The sequence below is a fragment of the Anabrus simplex genome, chromosome 1, assembly GCF_040414725.1.
Source record: "Anabrus simplex isolate iqAnaSimp1 chromosome 1, ASM4041472v1, whole genome shotgun sequence".
Classification (NCBI taxonomy): Eukaryota; Metazoa; Arthropoda; class Insecta; order Orthoptera; family Tettigoniidae; genus Anabrus; species Anabrus simplex.
This window is the reverse complement of record NC_090265.1, coordinates 484,369,785-484,384,160: the sequence shown is the minus strand read 5'-3', so window position 1 is coordinate 484,384,160 and position 14,376 is coordinate 484,369,785. Positions and strand designations below refer to the sequence as shown.

Sequence of the window (14,376 nt, the reverse complement as noted above, 5' to 3'; positions counted from 1 at the left end):
ATCTCGCTGAGTGTCGCGTATTGTCTCTAATGTATTTGGTTTCACATAAGTTACTTGTAACATTAGTTCCATGTGTGCACAGTTTTGTCTGTACTGGTGTCTGCATATGTAATTAACAGAGGCTAAGAGACTGATAGAGGAAACTGTGACCTGTATGTTTGGTACAATCCCAGCATTTTCCAGGATTTGTAGTGGGGAGGCTATGTAAAATAATTTCTAGGATGATCAAAAGTAGAATTCTAACCATAACTCTTCTACTCAGCAATCCCTCAAACCAGTCTTCAGTTTGTAACAGAGCTGGGAATAGAACCCAGGCCAGCTGGATGCAAAATTACTATGGTAGCCCTCAGATCTCGATGATGGACAAAATAATTTACTTATCCAACAATCACTAGCATTATAAACCACATGTTACACAAAAGTTGATTGCTAGAAAAGCAGCTGGAATTGATAAGGCTTCTGGGGATACACCAAAGGCAATAGGTTAGCTTAGTACCATATCCGAAGTGATTACTATTTGCCTGAAAGAGCTACGTGAAATGAATGGAGAGTTGATACAGTTGCACAAAGAAAAGAATGATAAACATAAAAGGATAATTATAGGCCAGTCAGCTTGACGTGTGTTGCATGTAAGCTCTGGGAAAGCATTCTTTCCAATTATATTAACACACATTTTGAAAAATTTCAAACTGCTTTGATAGAAGGCAGATCAGGTTTAGGAAAGGTTATTGCAGTGATATTCTACTTGTAGGATTCCTGGAAGATATAGCGGATATTTTAGATTCAGAATGTCAAATGGTGTGTGTCACTATTAACCTATCCAAGGTCTTTGATTGGGTAGATCATGGAAGACTACTGATGAAAATGACAGTTGGGTGAAATGACTAGATGAAAGAGTGATTGAATGGGTGGATATATTTCTAGAAAGCAGAACTCAACCATTAAAGTAGTTGAAGCATTATCCGATCCTATAGTAATTAAGAGTTAGGGTTCTGCAAGGAATTATTATTGGAACTTTGTTTTCTTATATATACAGAGTGCACCCAAACTCCACAGAGAATGCTTTTTGTGGATGATGTTATACTGTATAGAGTATAGAAGAGTGAGGTGAGCACCTGCAAAAGGGCCTCAACAAAGTTTTGAGAATAATGGAGTCTGTTACGGAGGGTAAGAGAGATAGAGGGAGACCAAGACGATGATGGTTAGACTCGGTTCTAATGATTTGAAGATAACAGGTATATAACTAAACAAGGTCTTAGAACTAGTTGCAAATAGGATTACAGCAGTGGTTAGTAAATTCACTGATGCTTGTAGACTGAATGCTGAAAGGCATAACAGTCTACAATGAAGATGTATGTAATGTATGTACAGTATGTATATATGTAGGTATAAAAATTGGTTGTTGTGCAAACCTTGCAACCAAGCCAGAAACTGGCACTGCTGTCAATATACTGTGGAGCAGTAACATTGCCCTTAACAATCACAAATTTCAGTTTTACATTAAAGCCCTCCAGACCATAATATCTAGTGTTAACCCTGTGTTCCTCTTGACAGTAAGAATGACTTGACTCTTCTCTCTAGTATGTCATCTGACACAATATTTTAACAGTCCTTGAAACCAAGAGAAAAGCAATTCATCACTAAAGGTATACCGTGTAGTAATATTACACATATAAAAAACAAAAAAATAATGAAACAAGGGAAGATTAACAACAACCAACCAACAACAACCCCATGGCGCAACAGCCCCGAAGGACCATGGCCTACCAAGCGACCGCTGCTCAGCCCGAAGGCCTGCAGATTGTGAGGTGTCGTGTGGTCAGCACGGATCCTTTCGGCTGTTATTCTTGGCTTTCTAGACCGGGGCCGCCATCTCAGCGTGAGATAGCTCCTCAATTGTAATCACATAGGCTGAGTGGACCTTGAACCAACCCTCAGATGAACGTAAAAATCCCTGACCTGGCAGGGAATCGAACCCGGTGCCTCCAGGTAAGAGGCAGGCATACTACCCCTACACCGCAGGACCGGCTAAGGGAAGATTAACAAATACATTAATAAGAATGAATATGAATACATGGACAACAAACATTCTTGAATAAAACTGTCAGGTTCCTTAAAATAACATTTATAAAAACATATCTCTTTAGGTTAATTTAGATAACAACCTTAACCTTCAAAAATGGTTTTAGAAAACATATACCGGTAGTTTAACTGTATTAAAAGAAATTTACATAGTGTTTGTCGGACACTCAGAAAATGGTTTAAAGATATCATTTATGGTTTTAATATGAAGTCATTGCCTCCCTCACTAATACGACGCTAGCTTTGCATCTTAGAATATAAAGGCAACCCCCTCCCCAGTTTTGCACACATTCTCTTCCAGAATAAGCTAAGCAAGCAACCAATCACGTGCAGGATTTCACTGTAGCAGCCTACGCACATTCTTATCACAAGGGTGGAATGTTCTCACACCTTCTGACAATTGCCAGAACACTCTGACTCTTGCCAGACCCCACAATTCTTTCTTGCGTCATTTTTACATTCCGTAATGTTCTCCAGAACACCAGAAACAAGACTCGTTTCTCGCATCAGTGAGATATGAGAAGAAAAGAGCCCAAATACTCCCTCACTACATCTTGCTGTGTGGTACAAAAACTCTGTTTTCTATTACAATAATAATGATAAACTGTAGAACAACAATTTCCCACTTTTCACACGCAACCACAAATATAATTTTATATGCATATTATAAACTGGTACAAGAGACAACATTATACCATTCATCTGCCCAACACAATCTTTCCCAACACTGCAAACACAACATTCATCAGCTGGAGCAACAGAAAGAGGAGACAAAGATAATTGTGAAAACACAAAAGGACAAGAACAATCTCTGCATCTTCAGATGCACACTGTCATCTTGAAGTAGATAGACTATCTCATTATGTTTCCAAGATATATTGTATGTATAGAAAAGAGAGCAGTGACTTACTAAATAAACATATGTGGACAGAGTAGACTCAAAAGAAATGTCTATAAAAATACTTTCTCTGGGTTCTAACTTTGCTGTATCACTTTCGTATTTCTGTAATAAATGACTTCAGTGTTAGCCTACTCCTATGAAATACAGAGTCCAGCTTCTTATTCATTATCCTAATTTTCAGTCCTTTGCAGTATCATTTCAATCCTACTACACTTTGCTTATGTATTATGCATTCACTAAGTGCTGAATAAGTCAATTCACTACCTGAACATTCCTCGTAGAAATATTTCCACTGGAAGGAGAATTTACACTTTTCTCACATAGTGTTGTTTTACTCTTACAGAGAGTTAATCTTCTTTCTCATTTTCAAAAAACCTAGAAAAAGTATTCCGTTCACAATATTTTTTTGACATATGTGTTTTATTTTTTATTCACAAAAATAAATAAATAAATAAATAAATAAATAAATAAATAAATAAATAAATAAATAAATAAATAAATCAATCAATCAATCAATCAATCAATCAATCAATCAATCAATCAATCAATCAATCAATCAATCAATCAGTAACTACTGATCTGCATTTAGGGCAGTAGCCCAGATGGCAGATTCCCTATCTGTTGTTTTCCTAGCCTTTTCTTAAATGATTGCAAAGAAATTGAATATTTATGTAACATCTCCCTTGGTAAATAATTCCAATCTCTAACTCCCCTTCTTATAAACAAATATTTGCCCCAATATTTTTTGTTCTCTTGAATTCAAACTTTATCTTCATATTGTGATCTTTCCTACTTTAAAAAACACCACTCAAACTTATTTGTCTACCAATGTCATTCCACATCATCTCTCCACTGACAGCTCGGAAGTTAATTCCATATTTCGTACCACTTAGTCGAGCAGCTCGCCTCCTTTCTCTCGAGTCTTACAAGCCCAAACTTTGCACATAATTCACAATATAATATTTTAAGCAAGAACAAACATTTCAGTGAATCCCACAAAGTAAACTTGTGTGTGGACTTACATACATCACATGCATTGGACCATGACAAGAGTTGTACCATAAAATAGTAATTTGTATAAGAAGGGGTGCATTACAAATAGGAAGTAAACGTATGACATCCATTCATTCACAAGTTATTGACATTATTTTTCCTTCACCATTTGAATATTTATCAGAAAAACCATAATATTTTTAAATGTACAAATTTTAGTTTTTGAAAAAAAAAAAAGTGAGAAAACAGTTTAAACAACCTGGTTGTGTGCAGCATATTTAGATAGGTTTCCAAAAGGTGCTAGTTGTAAGTTTTATTGATTTCCATGGCAACATAATTATTAGCATCTTAATAAAATGGATTAAATAGTTCCAGCTTAAGTCTATCTCATATTCTAGGATATACGGTAATAAAAATATGTGTAACACTACCATTAATATACATTTTTGTTAAGAGATAATAAAATGTTATTGAAACAAATTCCTTTGCTGGCGAGATGTAGTGTTTACAGTGTACTACTGTATGTCTTCTGGTTTGGGCTAGAATAAATTTGTTACTTTCGTTGACCTGTCTCAGTCTCACCTTTAGCTTTGATAATATGAAGGTGACTGATGTATGAATGATGTTAGTAATGCCATTCCTTATGCAGCCAGTCCCTGCTATGAATGGTGTGAAAATTTCATTCATAGGGTGGGTTGGTGCATGCATTTCAGTCGGCTTGGCGAACTGATATGTAATAGCAACTTCTGGCTCGGCGAGGAAAGCAACAGGAAACTACCTCACTCCTCATTTCCCTAGTATGCCTCTTCAGTAATGCCTGTGCTCTCTATGACAGCTTTTGGTAAAGCTGTTGAGGATCAAACCAACCTTCGGGCTGAATACCCAACACAACAACATATTGAAACAATGGGTACTGTATTTTAAAGTTTCACTGGTTTCTAAGGTAAGGATTTGTTGTCGAGGTCTTTTTTCTTATTGTGAAAAAATATTTTCATTACAGTCCTAAATTTATATTTCAACTTTCTTTACATCGTATTGACACAGATAGGCCTTATGGCAACAATGGTATGGGAAAGTGCTAGGAGTGGGAAGGAAGCAGCTGGACGTAATTAAGGTACAGCCCCAGCATTTGCCTGGTACTACATGATTTTGATGCTTAGCACATGTGAGTAAAATTACATTATAAATAATAATGATGGAAAAGTTATTTTCATGATAAAACAGCATATTCATTATACAGAGGGGTGTAATTTGCATTACTTTGTACGATCTAGGTACGGTACTAAAGTTATTACAGCAGTAGGCTATTCATTGTTTGGATGAGGAATTATTCTAATAGTACTTCTAGTAGGCTGTAGATTTTTGGAAGGACTTATCATAGGTGAAAATGTATTGTGTATCTCATGTCTGTTTGAAGAAGCTGGTTGTTCAGGCAATTCTTTAGCTTTGGTCTCTTCCTCATCTCTGATATTTCTGGGGCAGGGATTTAAAAATTCATGGCCCGAGATATGCTCTGTGTCTCTGCCCAAGAAGTGCGTTTGTACTTTGGACTGGTAATGTACTTCTTACTTGCTTGAAGGATGGAAAAAACCTTCGACATGCAATGGCATAGGACGTTGGCATGTTGGTATTTACTCAACAAAATGAATTCAAATATAGTGACGTATCACTGAACAGAGAACTGGCTGGTAGAGTATAATGGAACATCAAAATTGATGCAACTGAGCAAGTTGGCTGTGAACTTGCATTCGGGAGATGGTGGATTCGAACCCCACTGTTGGCAGCCCTGAAGATAGTTACCTGTTATTTCCCATTTTCACACAGGTAAATGCTGGGGCTGTACCTTAATTAAGGCCACTGTCGCATCCTTCCTGATCCTAGCCCTTTCCTCTCCCATCATCACCATAAGACCTGTCTGAGTCTGTGCGGTATAAAACAAACAGCATAACGTTTTAGAAGAAGAAATTGATGAGAAGGAAGCCAGCCTGAATGGCATCGCCTGCACATGGTAGCTTTTTTTTGCTATTGTCTTTACATCGCACCGACACAAATAGGTCTTATGGCGACGATGGGATAGGAAAGGCCTAGGGGAGTTGGAAGGAAGCGGCCATGGCCTTAATTAAGGTACAGCCCCGGCATTTGCCTGGTGTGAAAATGGGAACCACGGAAGACCACCTTCAGGGCTGCCGGCAGTGGGATTTGAACCCAATATCTCCTGGATACAAGCTCAGAGCCGCGCGCCTCTAACCGCATGGGCAACTTGCCTGGTAAATGGTAGCTGAGATCATACAATTACATTATTATTATTATTATTATTATTATTATTATTATTATTATTATTATTATTATTATTATTAACTACTGATCTGCATTTATGGCAGTCACCCAGATGGCTGATTCCCTATCTGTTGTTTTTCTGGCCATTTCTTAAATGATTGCAAAAAAAATTGGAAATTTATTGAAAATCTCCCTTGGTAAATTATTCCAATCCCTGACTTGCCTTCCTATAAATGAATATTTGCCCCAGTTTGTCCTCTTGAAGACCAACTTTATCTTTATATTGTGATCTTTCCTACCACTCAAACGTATTCACCTATTAATTTCATTCCACAATATCTCCCCATTGGAAGCTCAGAACATACCACTTACAAGGGGAGGTCACGATGTCCGCATCACAGATTTTGTTCAAACTTAATAAGTTGGTAGTACTACATTGCAAAAACACATTGGCAAAGTAGTAATACGCAAGTCTCAAAAACCTCCAAAAAGAAAAACTTTGAGGATGTTGAAAAGAGTTACGAGAGGTGTAGCACGCCAGGTACCATCAAGCGAGGGACTGTGACGCGCTGGTCGAGTGGTTAAGATTCTCCACTTCAGTTATAAAGATAGGGAGTTCAAGTCACGCTGCTACCAGCTTTTAACCCCCCTTCCCCCCCCCCCCCCTTTCTTCCTCTATTACAAATTTATTTTCTTCTATTACTGTCAAAATAGATTTAAAAATTTCCTTTCCCAATAATTCGGCCTCTCTTGTAATCTCTGCACAGTCGCCAAGATCCAGAAAGCGATTTATACAAAGAAGGTGCTTGACATAAGCCATGACACTTTTAAACTGCTTATTTGCTGTTTGCTCTCCCGCGAACTCCTATGCACTTTGTGTAACTTCACATTCAAAAATACTTTTGTTCGAACATAATTCAACATGCGAGATCTCCATGCCGATCGAACTTTCGATGAGCACGTCTGGTTACATCGCACACCACCGTTACATGGCACAACGCAGTCAGACAGTGACTCACTGCTGCTCATGTTCGCAACATGAGGAAAAAGGGGATCAGGAAATGACAGCACAAAAGTTAATCGAGCGTGACTCGAACTTGCAATCTTCATAACTGAAGGGGAGAACCTTAACCACTCGACCACTGTGCTACAAGTCTATCGCTTGATGATACCTGGCATGCTAAACCTCTCGTAACTTTTCTCGACATTTTCAAAATCACTTTTTACGGAAATTTTTGAGAGGTGTGCGCTACTACTTTGCCAGTGTGTTTTGTGATGTAGTATTACCAACCTACAAAGTTTGAACAAAATCGGCGGTGCGGACATTGTGACCTCCCCTTGTTAGTCGAGCAGCAGCAAGTCTTTACAAACCAACTTTGCAACATTTTTTTAACACTACTCTTTTGTGGGAAATCACCCAGAACAAATCGAGCTGCTTTTCTTTGGATTTTTTCCAGTTCTTAAATCAAGTAATCCTGGTGAGGGTCCCATACACTGGAAGCACACTCTAGTTGGGGTCTTACCAGGGACTTATACCGGTATGCCCTCTCCTTCATAACCTTCATAACCATGTGCGGAGATCTGTACCCTTTATTTACAATCCCATTTATGTGATTACCCCAATGAAGATCTTTCCTTATATTAACACCTAGATACTTACAGTGATCCTCCTAAGGAACTTTCACCCCATCAACGCAGTAATTAAAACTGGAAGGACTTCCTATTTGTGAAACTCACAACCTGACTTTTAACCCCATTTATCACCATACCATTGCCTGCTGTCCATCTCACAACATTATCAAGGTCATTTTTCAGTTGCTCACAATCTTGTAACTTATTTATTTCTCTGTAGAGAATAACATTATCTGCAAACAGCCTTATCTCTGGTTCCACTTCTTTACACATATCATTAATATACTGTATATCAAAAAATATAAAGGTCCAATAATACTGCCTTGAGGAATTCCCCTCTTAATTATTACAGGGTCAGATAAAGCTTCACCTACTCTAATTCTCTGAGTTCTATTTTCTAGAAATATAGCCAACCATTCAATCACCCTTATGTCTAGTCCAATAATTGCATTCATTTTTGCCAGCAGTTTTCCATGATCTACGCTATCAAATGCCTTAGATAGGTCAATCGTGATACGGTTCATTTCACATCCTGAATCCAAGATATCTGCTATATCTTTGTGGAATCCTACAAGTTGAGCTTCAGTGGAATAACCTTTCATAAACCCGAATTGCCTTCTATCGAACCAGTTATTAATTTTGCAACATCTCTTAATATAATCAGAAAGAATGCTTTCCCAAAGTTTACATACTATGCATGTCAAACAGACTGGCATGTAATTTTCAGTTTTATGTCTGTCACCCTTTCCTTTATACACAGGGGCTACTATAGCAACTCTCCATTCATTTGGTACAGCTCCTTCATGCAAACAATAATCAAATAAGTACCGGTACTTCAAATATGGTACTATATCCCAACCCATTGTCTTTAGTATATCCGCAGAAATCTTATAAATTTCAGCCATTTTTCTAGTTTTCAACTTTTGTATTTTATTGCAAATGTCGTTATCATAGGTAAATTTTAATACTTCTTTAGTATTAGTCACCTCCTCTATCTGGACATTATTCTTGTAACCAGCTATCTTTACATACTGCTGATTGAATACTTCTGCCTTTTGAAGATCCTCACATACTCACTCCCCTTGTTCATTAATGATTCCTGGAATGTCCTTCTTGGAACCCATTTCTGCCTTAATGTACCTTTTCATATATTTCCATTTTTCACTAAAATTTGTATGACTGCCAGTCAGGGACGGTTTCTCCATAAGGTTGCAGGTTTGCGCTACCCCCATTAAACTTTTATCATTTGGATTACTCAACTACTGTATTTTTATTCAGCAAGACAAACCTTTCAAGAGCTTGAAAGAGCAAATATTGACTACAGGGTACTTAACAAGCCGCTACTCTTAGATGTTCACTGCAGGAGTCGAAAAGTTTGCAGCGAGAAGTCAACCTGAGGTAGGATGAAATTTGGGCTGCTCGAGGGGTGCGCGGGGCTGCTAGAAGTGTGTTTTTAGGCTGCTAGAGGGGTGCGCGGGGAGAGGAAAAGATAGGCGTGGCTTCTTATACATTGCTTAAATGGAGGTTTATCAACCTGGCTCCTCCTACCACGGCCGACTGGATCCCTCGCTGCGCTAAGGAGCTACCTAGAGCGACGCATCAAATCGGCCGTGCTCCTACGTAACCAACTACTAGCGAAGTCGCTAGAGACCGTTGCTGCTCAATGTGAGATTCTGTTATAGAACAGGAGTGTCATCTAGCGACACCAGATGGAAGTTCATCTGCTGGATCACGGCCGGTTGGATCCCTTGCTGCGCTCGGTAAGGAGCTAGTTGGAGCTATTCGTCCTGGCTAGAGCGACGCATCAAGTCGGCCGTGGCTGGATATATAACTAATGTCTCTAAATTTGATAATAAAAAACGCCATTTCTTTCAATATAGTCGTGAGCTTTGTTATGTGCGTACAAGCTAAGTAGATTATTGATTTCATTGTGTAAACATTTGTGTCAGCATGTGTGTTTTTATTATTGTGCGTTTTTATCAGTTAGTGGTATTTTGCCAGATCATGAATTCGGTGCAGTCTTTAATGTCTGGGTCGTTTCCGCAACAGACTGCTGAGGAACAATCCGAGGTGAAACGAATGGGAAGGCCCACGCGACGTTTAATTTCGAAACCAGATACGTTACAAAAGGATATTTTTTTCAATACCGGAATTAGGCTACCTCAAAGTGTTTCATTTCAGTATGGTAAAAGAGTTTTTAAATGAAAAGTTAATGCGTTATAGTAATATTCCTGAAAATAGAAATATAAAATGTTTGTTTTATTTTTAATAATAAAAAGGTATTGTTGATGTATCTAGATTTGAAAATTAGCCTGTAATCATATTATATCATTGGTAAAAACTGTGCACCACTGAACTTTTAAACCACCAGCCGCCACTGCTGCCAGTTATGCTAGCCATCATGTTATCCTTAGCTGACTTCTTTGGTAGATTCAATTTCCTAATAAGTTCCTTCAATTTCTCCTTACTTTCACAGCCATTTCTAACTATTTCTTTGCAACCTGCACCTCTGTCATAGGCTCTTTACTTCTCTGTTATAAAATAGTGGGTCTTTACCATTCCTTATCACCTTCAAAGGTACATTCCTGTTTTCACATTCCTCAACAATTGCTTTAAACCCATCCCAGAGTCTGTTTACATTTTTATTTACCATTTTCCACCAATCATAATTACTTTTTTTAAACTCCCTCATGCCTGTTTCATCAGCCATATGGTACTGCCTAATAGTCCTACTTTTAAGACTTCCCTTTCTATCACATTATTTTTAACTATGACAAAAACATCTTCATGATCACTAATATCACTGTTACTTCACACAAATATATTTCTGACAAGCTTTTTTTTTTTTTCCAGTTAAATTTCCTTACGACAATGAACAAGGAAAAGATGATGGAGAAGCCTCAGATGAATCTTCGGAAACATCATTTATCAAGCCCAAATCACGTCCAGTCACCGGCCAAATTAAAGGACCATCTACCACTAGTAAACGCAAGTCTCCTGTGAACAGCAGCAAAACATTATCATTCTCAATAACATCTCTACCTTCCAGAGGAAATTCTCAGAGTGTTTCAAGTGAAGATAATTACTACAGCAGCCGTAGAGTAATTCCAAATATTTCTAATAATACAAGATCCACTTATGGCTCCAAAGAGCTCTCTGAGACAAGATCAGAGAACAGAGGGAAAAATAATTTTGGTAGAACATCATCTACAGTTTCAGCAGTTTTCTCTTCTACAGAACTGCCTCGAGAACTGTTTTCTATTTCATCCCTGCCTACTGCAGCCACACTACACAATTTCAGTGATGTATCTAACAGAGGTCATAATCTCCAGTTAAATCAGGAAACTGGTGGGCCAACAACTCGGACATTAATACGTGAACCAACACCATTCCAGCAAACATTTTCTTCTCCAACAAATACTGGAATAAAGCAAAATACTGTGCATGTGAAACAAAACTCTGATATAGGTCAGGCATATCAGGAAGCACAGCCTTTTGAAACATCATCTCCAAGAATTCCAAATGTACCAAGGACTAATTTTAATTCTGAAACTCCAGTTGTCAGTTCTCTAAATACACAAGTACGATACGCTGATAGAACAAATCCTCCTTCACCAACAACTGCTAATGTACCAGAGAGATATAAGAGCAATCCCTATTTTCAAGACTACTTCAGAAGTTCTTCTGTGGCACCTACTTCATCACGTCCTCCAGTATTGTTAAGAACAACTACCTCCATCCCTCCATTTCAACCAGCTTTTAATATAAAAGTTGATGATGATGTGGATGAACACTCAGGGAATAGGATTGAAATCATCCTCCAAGATCCAAGGCGAATGTTTTTCATTCCAGACTCAGATCTAGAGTTTGATAGATCATTAAACACTAAAAACTCCACTATTTTAGTAATACCTTTACCGGCACCTGATCACCGCCACGGAGGCATGAGATTCAGGAGCTACGACAAACTCCTTGAAGGTCGGAATCCTCAGTGTCCACGATGTCACCCAGCATTTCTCTTTCCAGGGCAGTGCCAACCATGTGTTCTCATTCGGTAGGCCTCAGACTAGAAACAGAAAATGGTGTATACACTGCACAATAACTGGGAAACTATACCTGAATCAGCGTTATCAGGTATCAAAAGTGTGTTAAGAGAAGGGGACAACTATTTGGATGCTGTCTCCACAGGGAACACCCTCCTGGGCTAACAGCCTCTCGGATAGCATTGTTCATTCGTAGTACTGTTTCCAACTTCGACTAATATTTTCAGATCCACAAATGGTTAGCAAAGGGAAGCAGACCCGGCCAACAGCTGGAAACTGCAGATGATGAAATGATGATGATGATGATGATGATGATGATGAAATTGTTAAGAAAGGGAGTTTGGATGAAGGTTGTTAATTCAAGTCACAGCCCTTAAGAGTGATTTGCATTGGATGTAGATATTTCTTTGTACAGTTCTTATGAACCAGGTATTTTATATTGTGACTTTCACAAGAAGCACCTTGTATAATTGTATACCAGATCCGTACTTAATTTCCTTTATTTCTAATACCGGTATAGTTACCTGTTCAAATTACAATAACATAATGCTGAGCATTTTAGTAAGACCATCTACAGTAATGATCGTCATTAATTACAATAGCTACAATATGTTTAAACGAGCATTTTAAAAAATTGGTGTTTAAATAACTAAGACACACCTTTGAGATATCAGATGGCAAAATTATTTAACAAATAGGTGTTTACATATTTTATAAATGTTGGTATCTGCTATATTAAAAAAATTAAAATATAAAATAATATCCCCTGAAAACTGTTCAAGGATCTATGAATCAAAGTTTCGTAAGTATTGTTCTTTGAGAGCACGATGTTCCAGATAGTGTTCTCTAATAATATCCATTAGAGGCCAAAAGTTAGAATGTCTTTAGTGTTGTTTGATCTAGAAAATCACTGTGAAACAAAGCAATGTTACCGTACTTGGACATTAAGAAAGATCCGTCTTACAAGTGCTTCTCAGATTACAAGCTACAATGATGTTTAATGATCTCATCAACATGACACATTCTTACTATTTACTATATGTTCATCTACTCCTTTCTATATGTTATTTAGCTCTGTAGTGCCCACAGTTCCCTGAAGCTTGTCTCCGGACATGGATGCAAAAAAGAGGGCGTAGTAGGGAACACGGCATGTTGGAATGAGTTATGGATTCTTTAAATGTAATGTGTTATTCTGTAAAGCGTTTTAATGTTTTTGAATAATTACATAAAAATGTACTTTTCACAATAACTTATTATGAAAATATAATTAGTAATTGTATAAATAAGAAAACACTCATGCACATTTAACAAAATATAAATCAATAATTTTACAAAGGATATATGAAATTGATATAATTAAATCTTTGCATCATAAAATAAATAAAAGGGATAGTTTTTTTTATGAAGATAGACCTGAATATACAGTGATCACCTTCATTGCCATCCTGTTTGTCTTCAAAATCATTGTCGTTATAAGGCAAAAAATATAAAAGATCTAAATTTAGAAATAAATCAGCAGTGAGACAGAATTCAACTCTCTTAACAATGCTTTTTGAGATCCTCAATTGTTTTTTTCACAATCACCTCCTTGGTCTAAATCATGTGTAACAGAATGTTTATTTTTATAGTGCCACTCCACATTGTTATTTTTCTCTTTGGAAATGGCAATACCACATATCAAACTTCCTGAACTCTCACCCTTTTATTGGGAGAAATATTTTTCTTCCCAATCTATCTCCAGATTAAATTTCCTGAGCATCCTTTCACATCTGTTGGCTGCATTCATGTCCATATTGCAAGGTTAAAGGAACTTGAATCCATCATTTACTTAAGGTCAAAAACTGTCGCAAAACTTTGTTGTGCAATCTCTGCTCCTGCTCCGTAAACAAGCCGTCTGTGGGTACAGCTGATATAGTTAATGGCTATTGGACACACTCAACTATAGCCTATAACAGTCTGAATATATTTTCTAAATATATAATCAAATGTCACCAGTTATTCACTGGAATGGTATGAAATATGACTGATGAACTGACTATTTGTAAGTGATTAATAAATTAAGTAGTATAAGTTCATTCTTAAGGCTAGAGGAAAAGAAGTATGTCAAAGTATTTGAAATGTGCCCAATTGTAGACATGAAGTTAAGATTCTTGCTGTTAAAATATGTATTAAACAACTGTAAAAAAGATACACTTACAACAAAACCAATTAAAAGAACTGTATATATTTTGTAGCTTCTTGTTATTTATTTATCATCATTTTCCCTTTTCCAGCTGACATTGGATGGGGACAACTATAGTTACTCTCCATTCCATTCTCTCTCCACCATTCTTCATCCAACATCTGTGTTCCTGTACAGGTTCCATTGTTTTATATTAATCTTAACAAAGTATACCCATCACATTCTCAGTTTTCCTCACCTACTCTTTCCTGTCATCTGTCTTTCCA

General features: G+C 37.3%; 1 protein-coding gene across 1 annotated transcript in view; it reads left to right on the top strand.

Moving 5' to 3' along the window:
* Positions 1-14,172, top strand: part of js (jiangshi) — a 418,545-nt gene extending 404,373 nt beyond the window's left edge. Inside the window, exon 6 of the mRNA XM_067144712.2 lies at positions 10,739-14,172. Coding sequence (XP_067000813.1) covers positions 10,739-11,943 — 1,205 coding nt within the window. The 3' untranslated portion in view covers positions 11,944-14,172. The remainder of the gene's footprint in view (positions 1-10,738) is intronic.
* Positions 14,173-14,376: the final 204 nt, after the last annotated feature.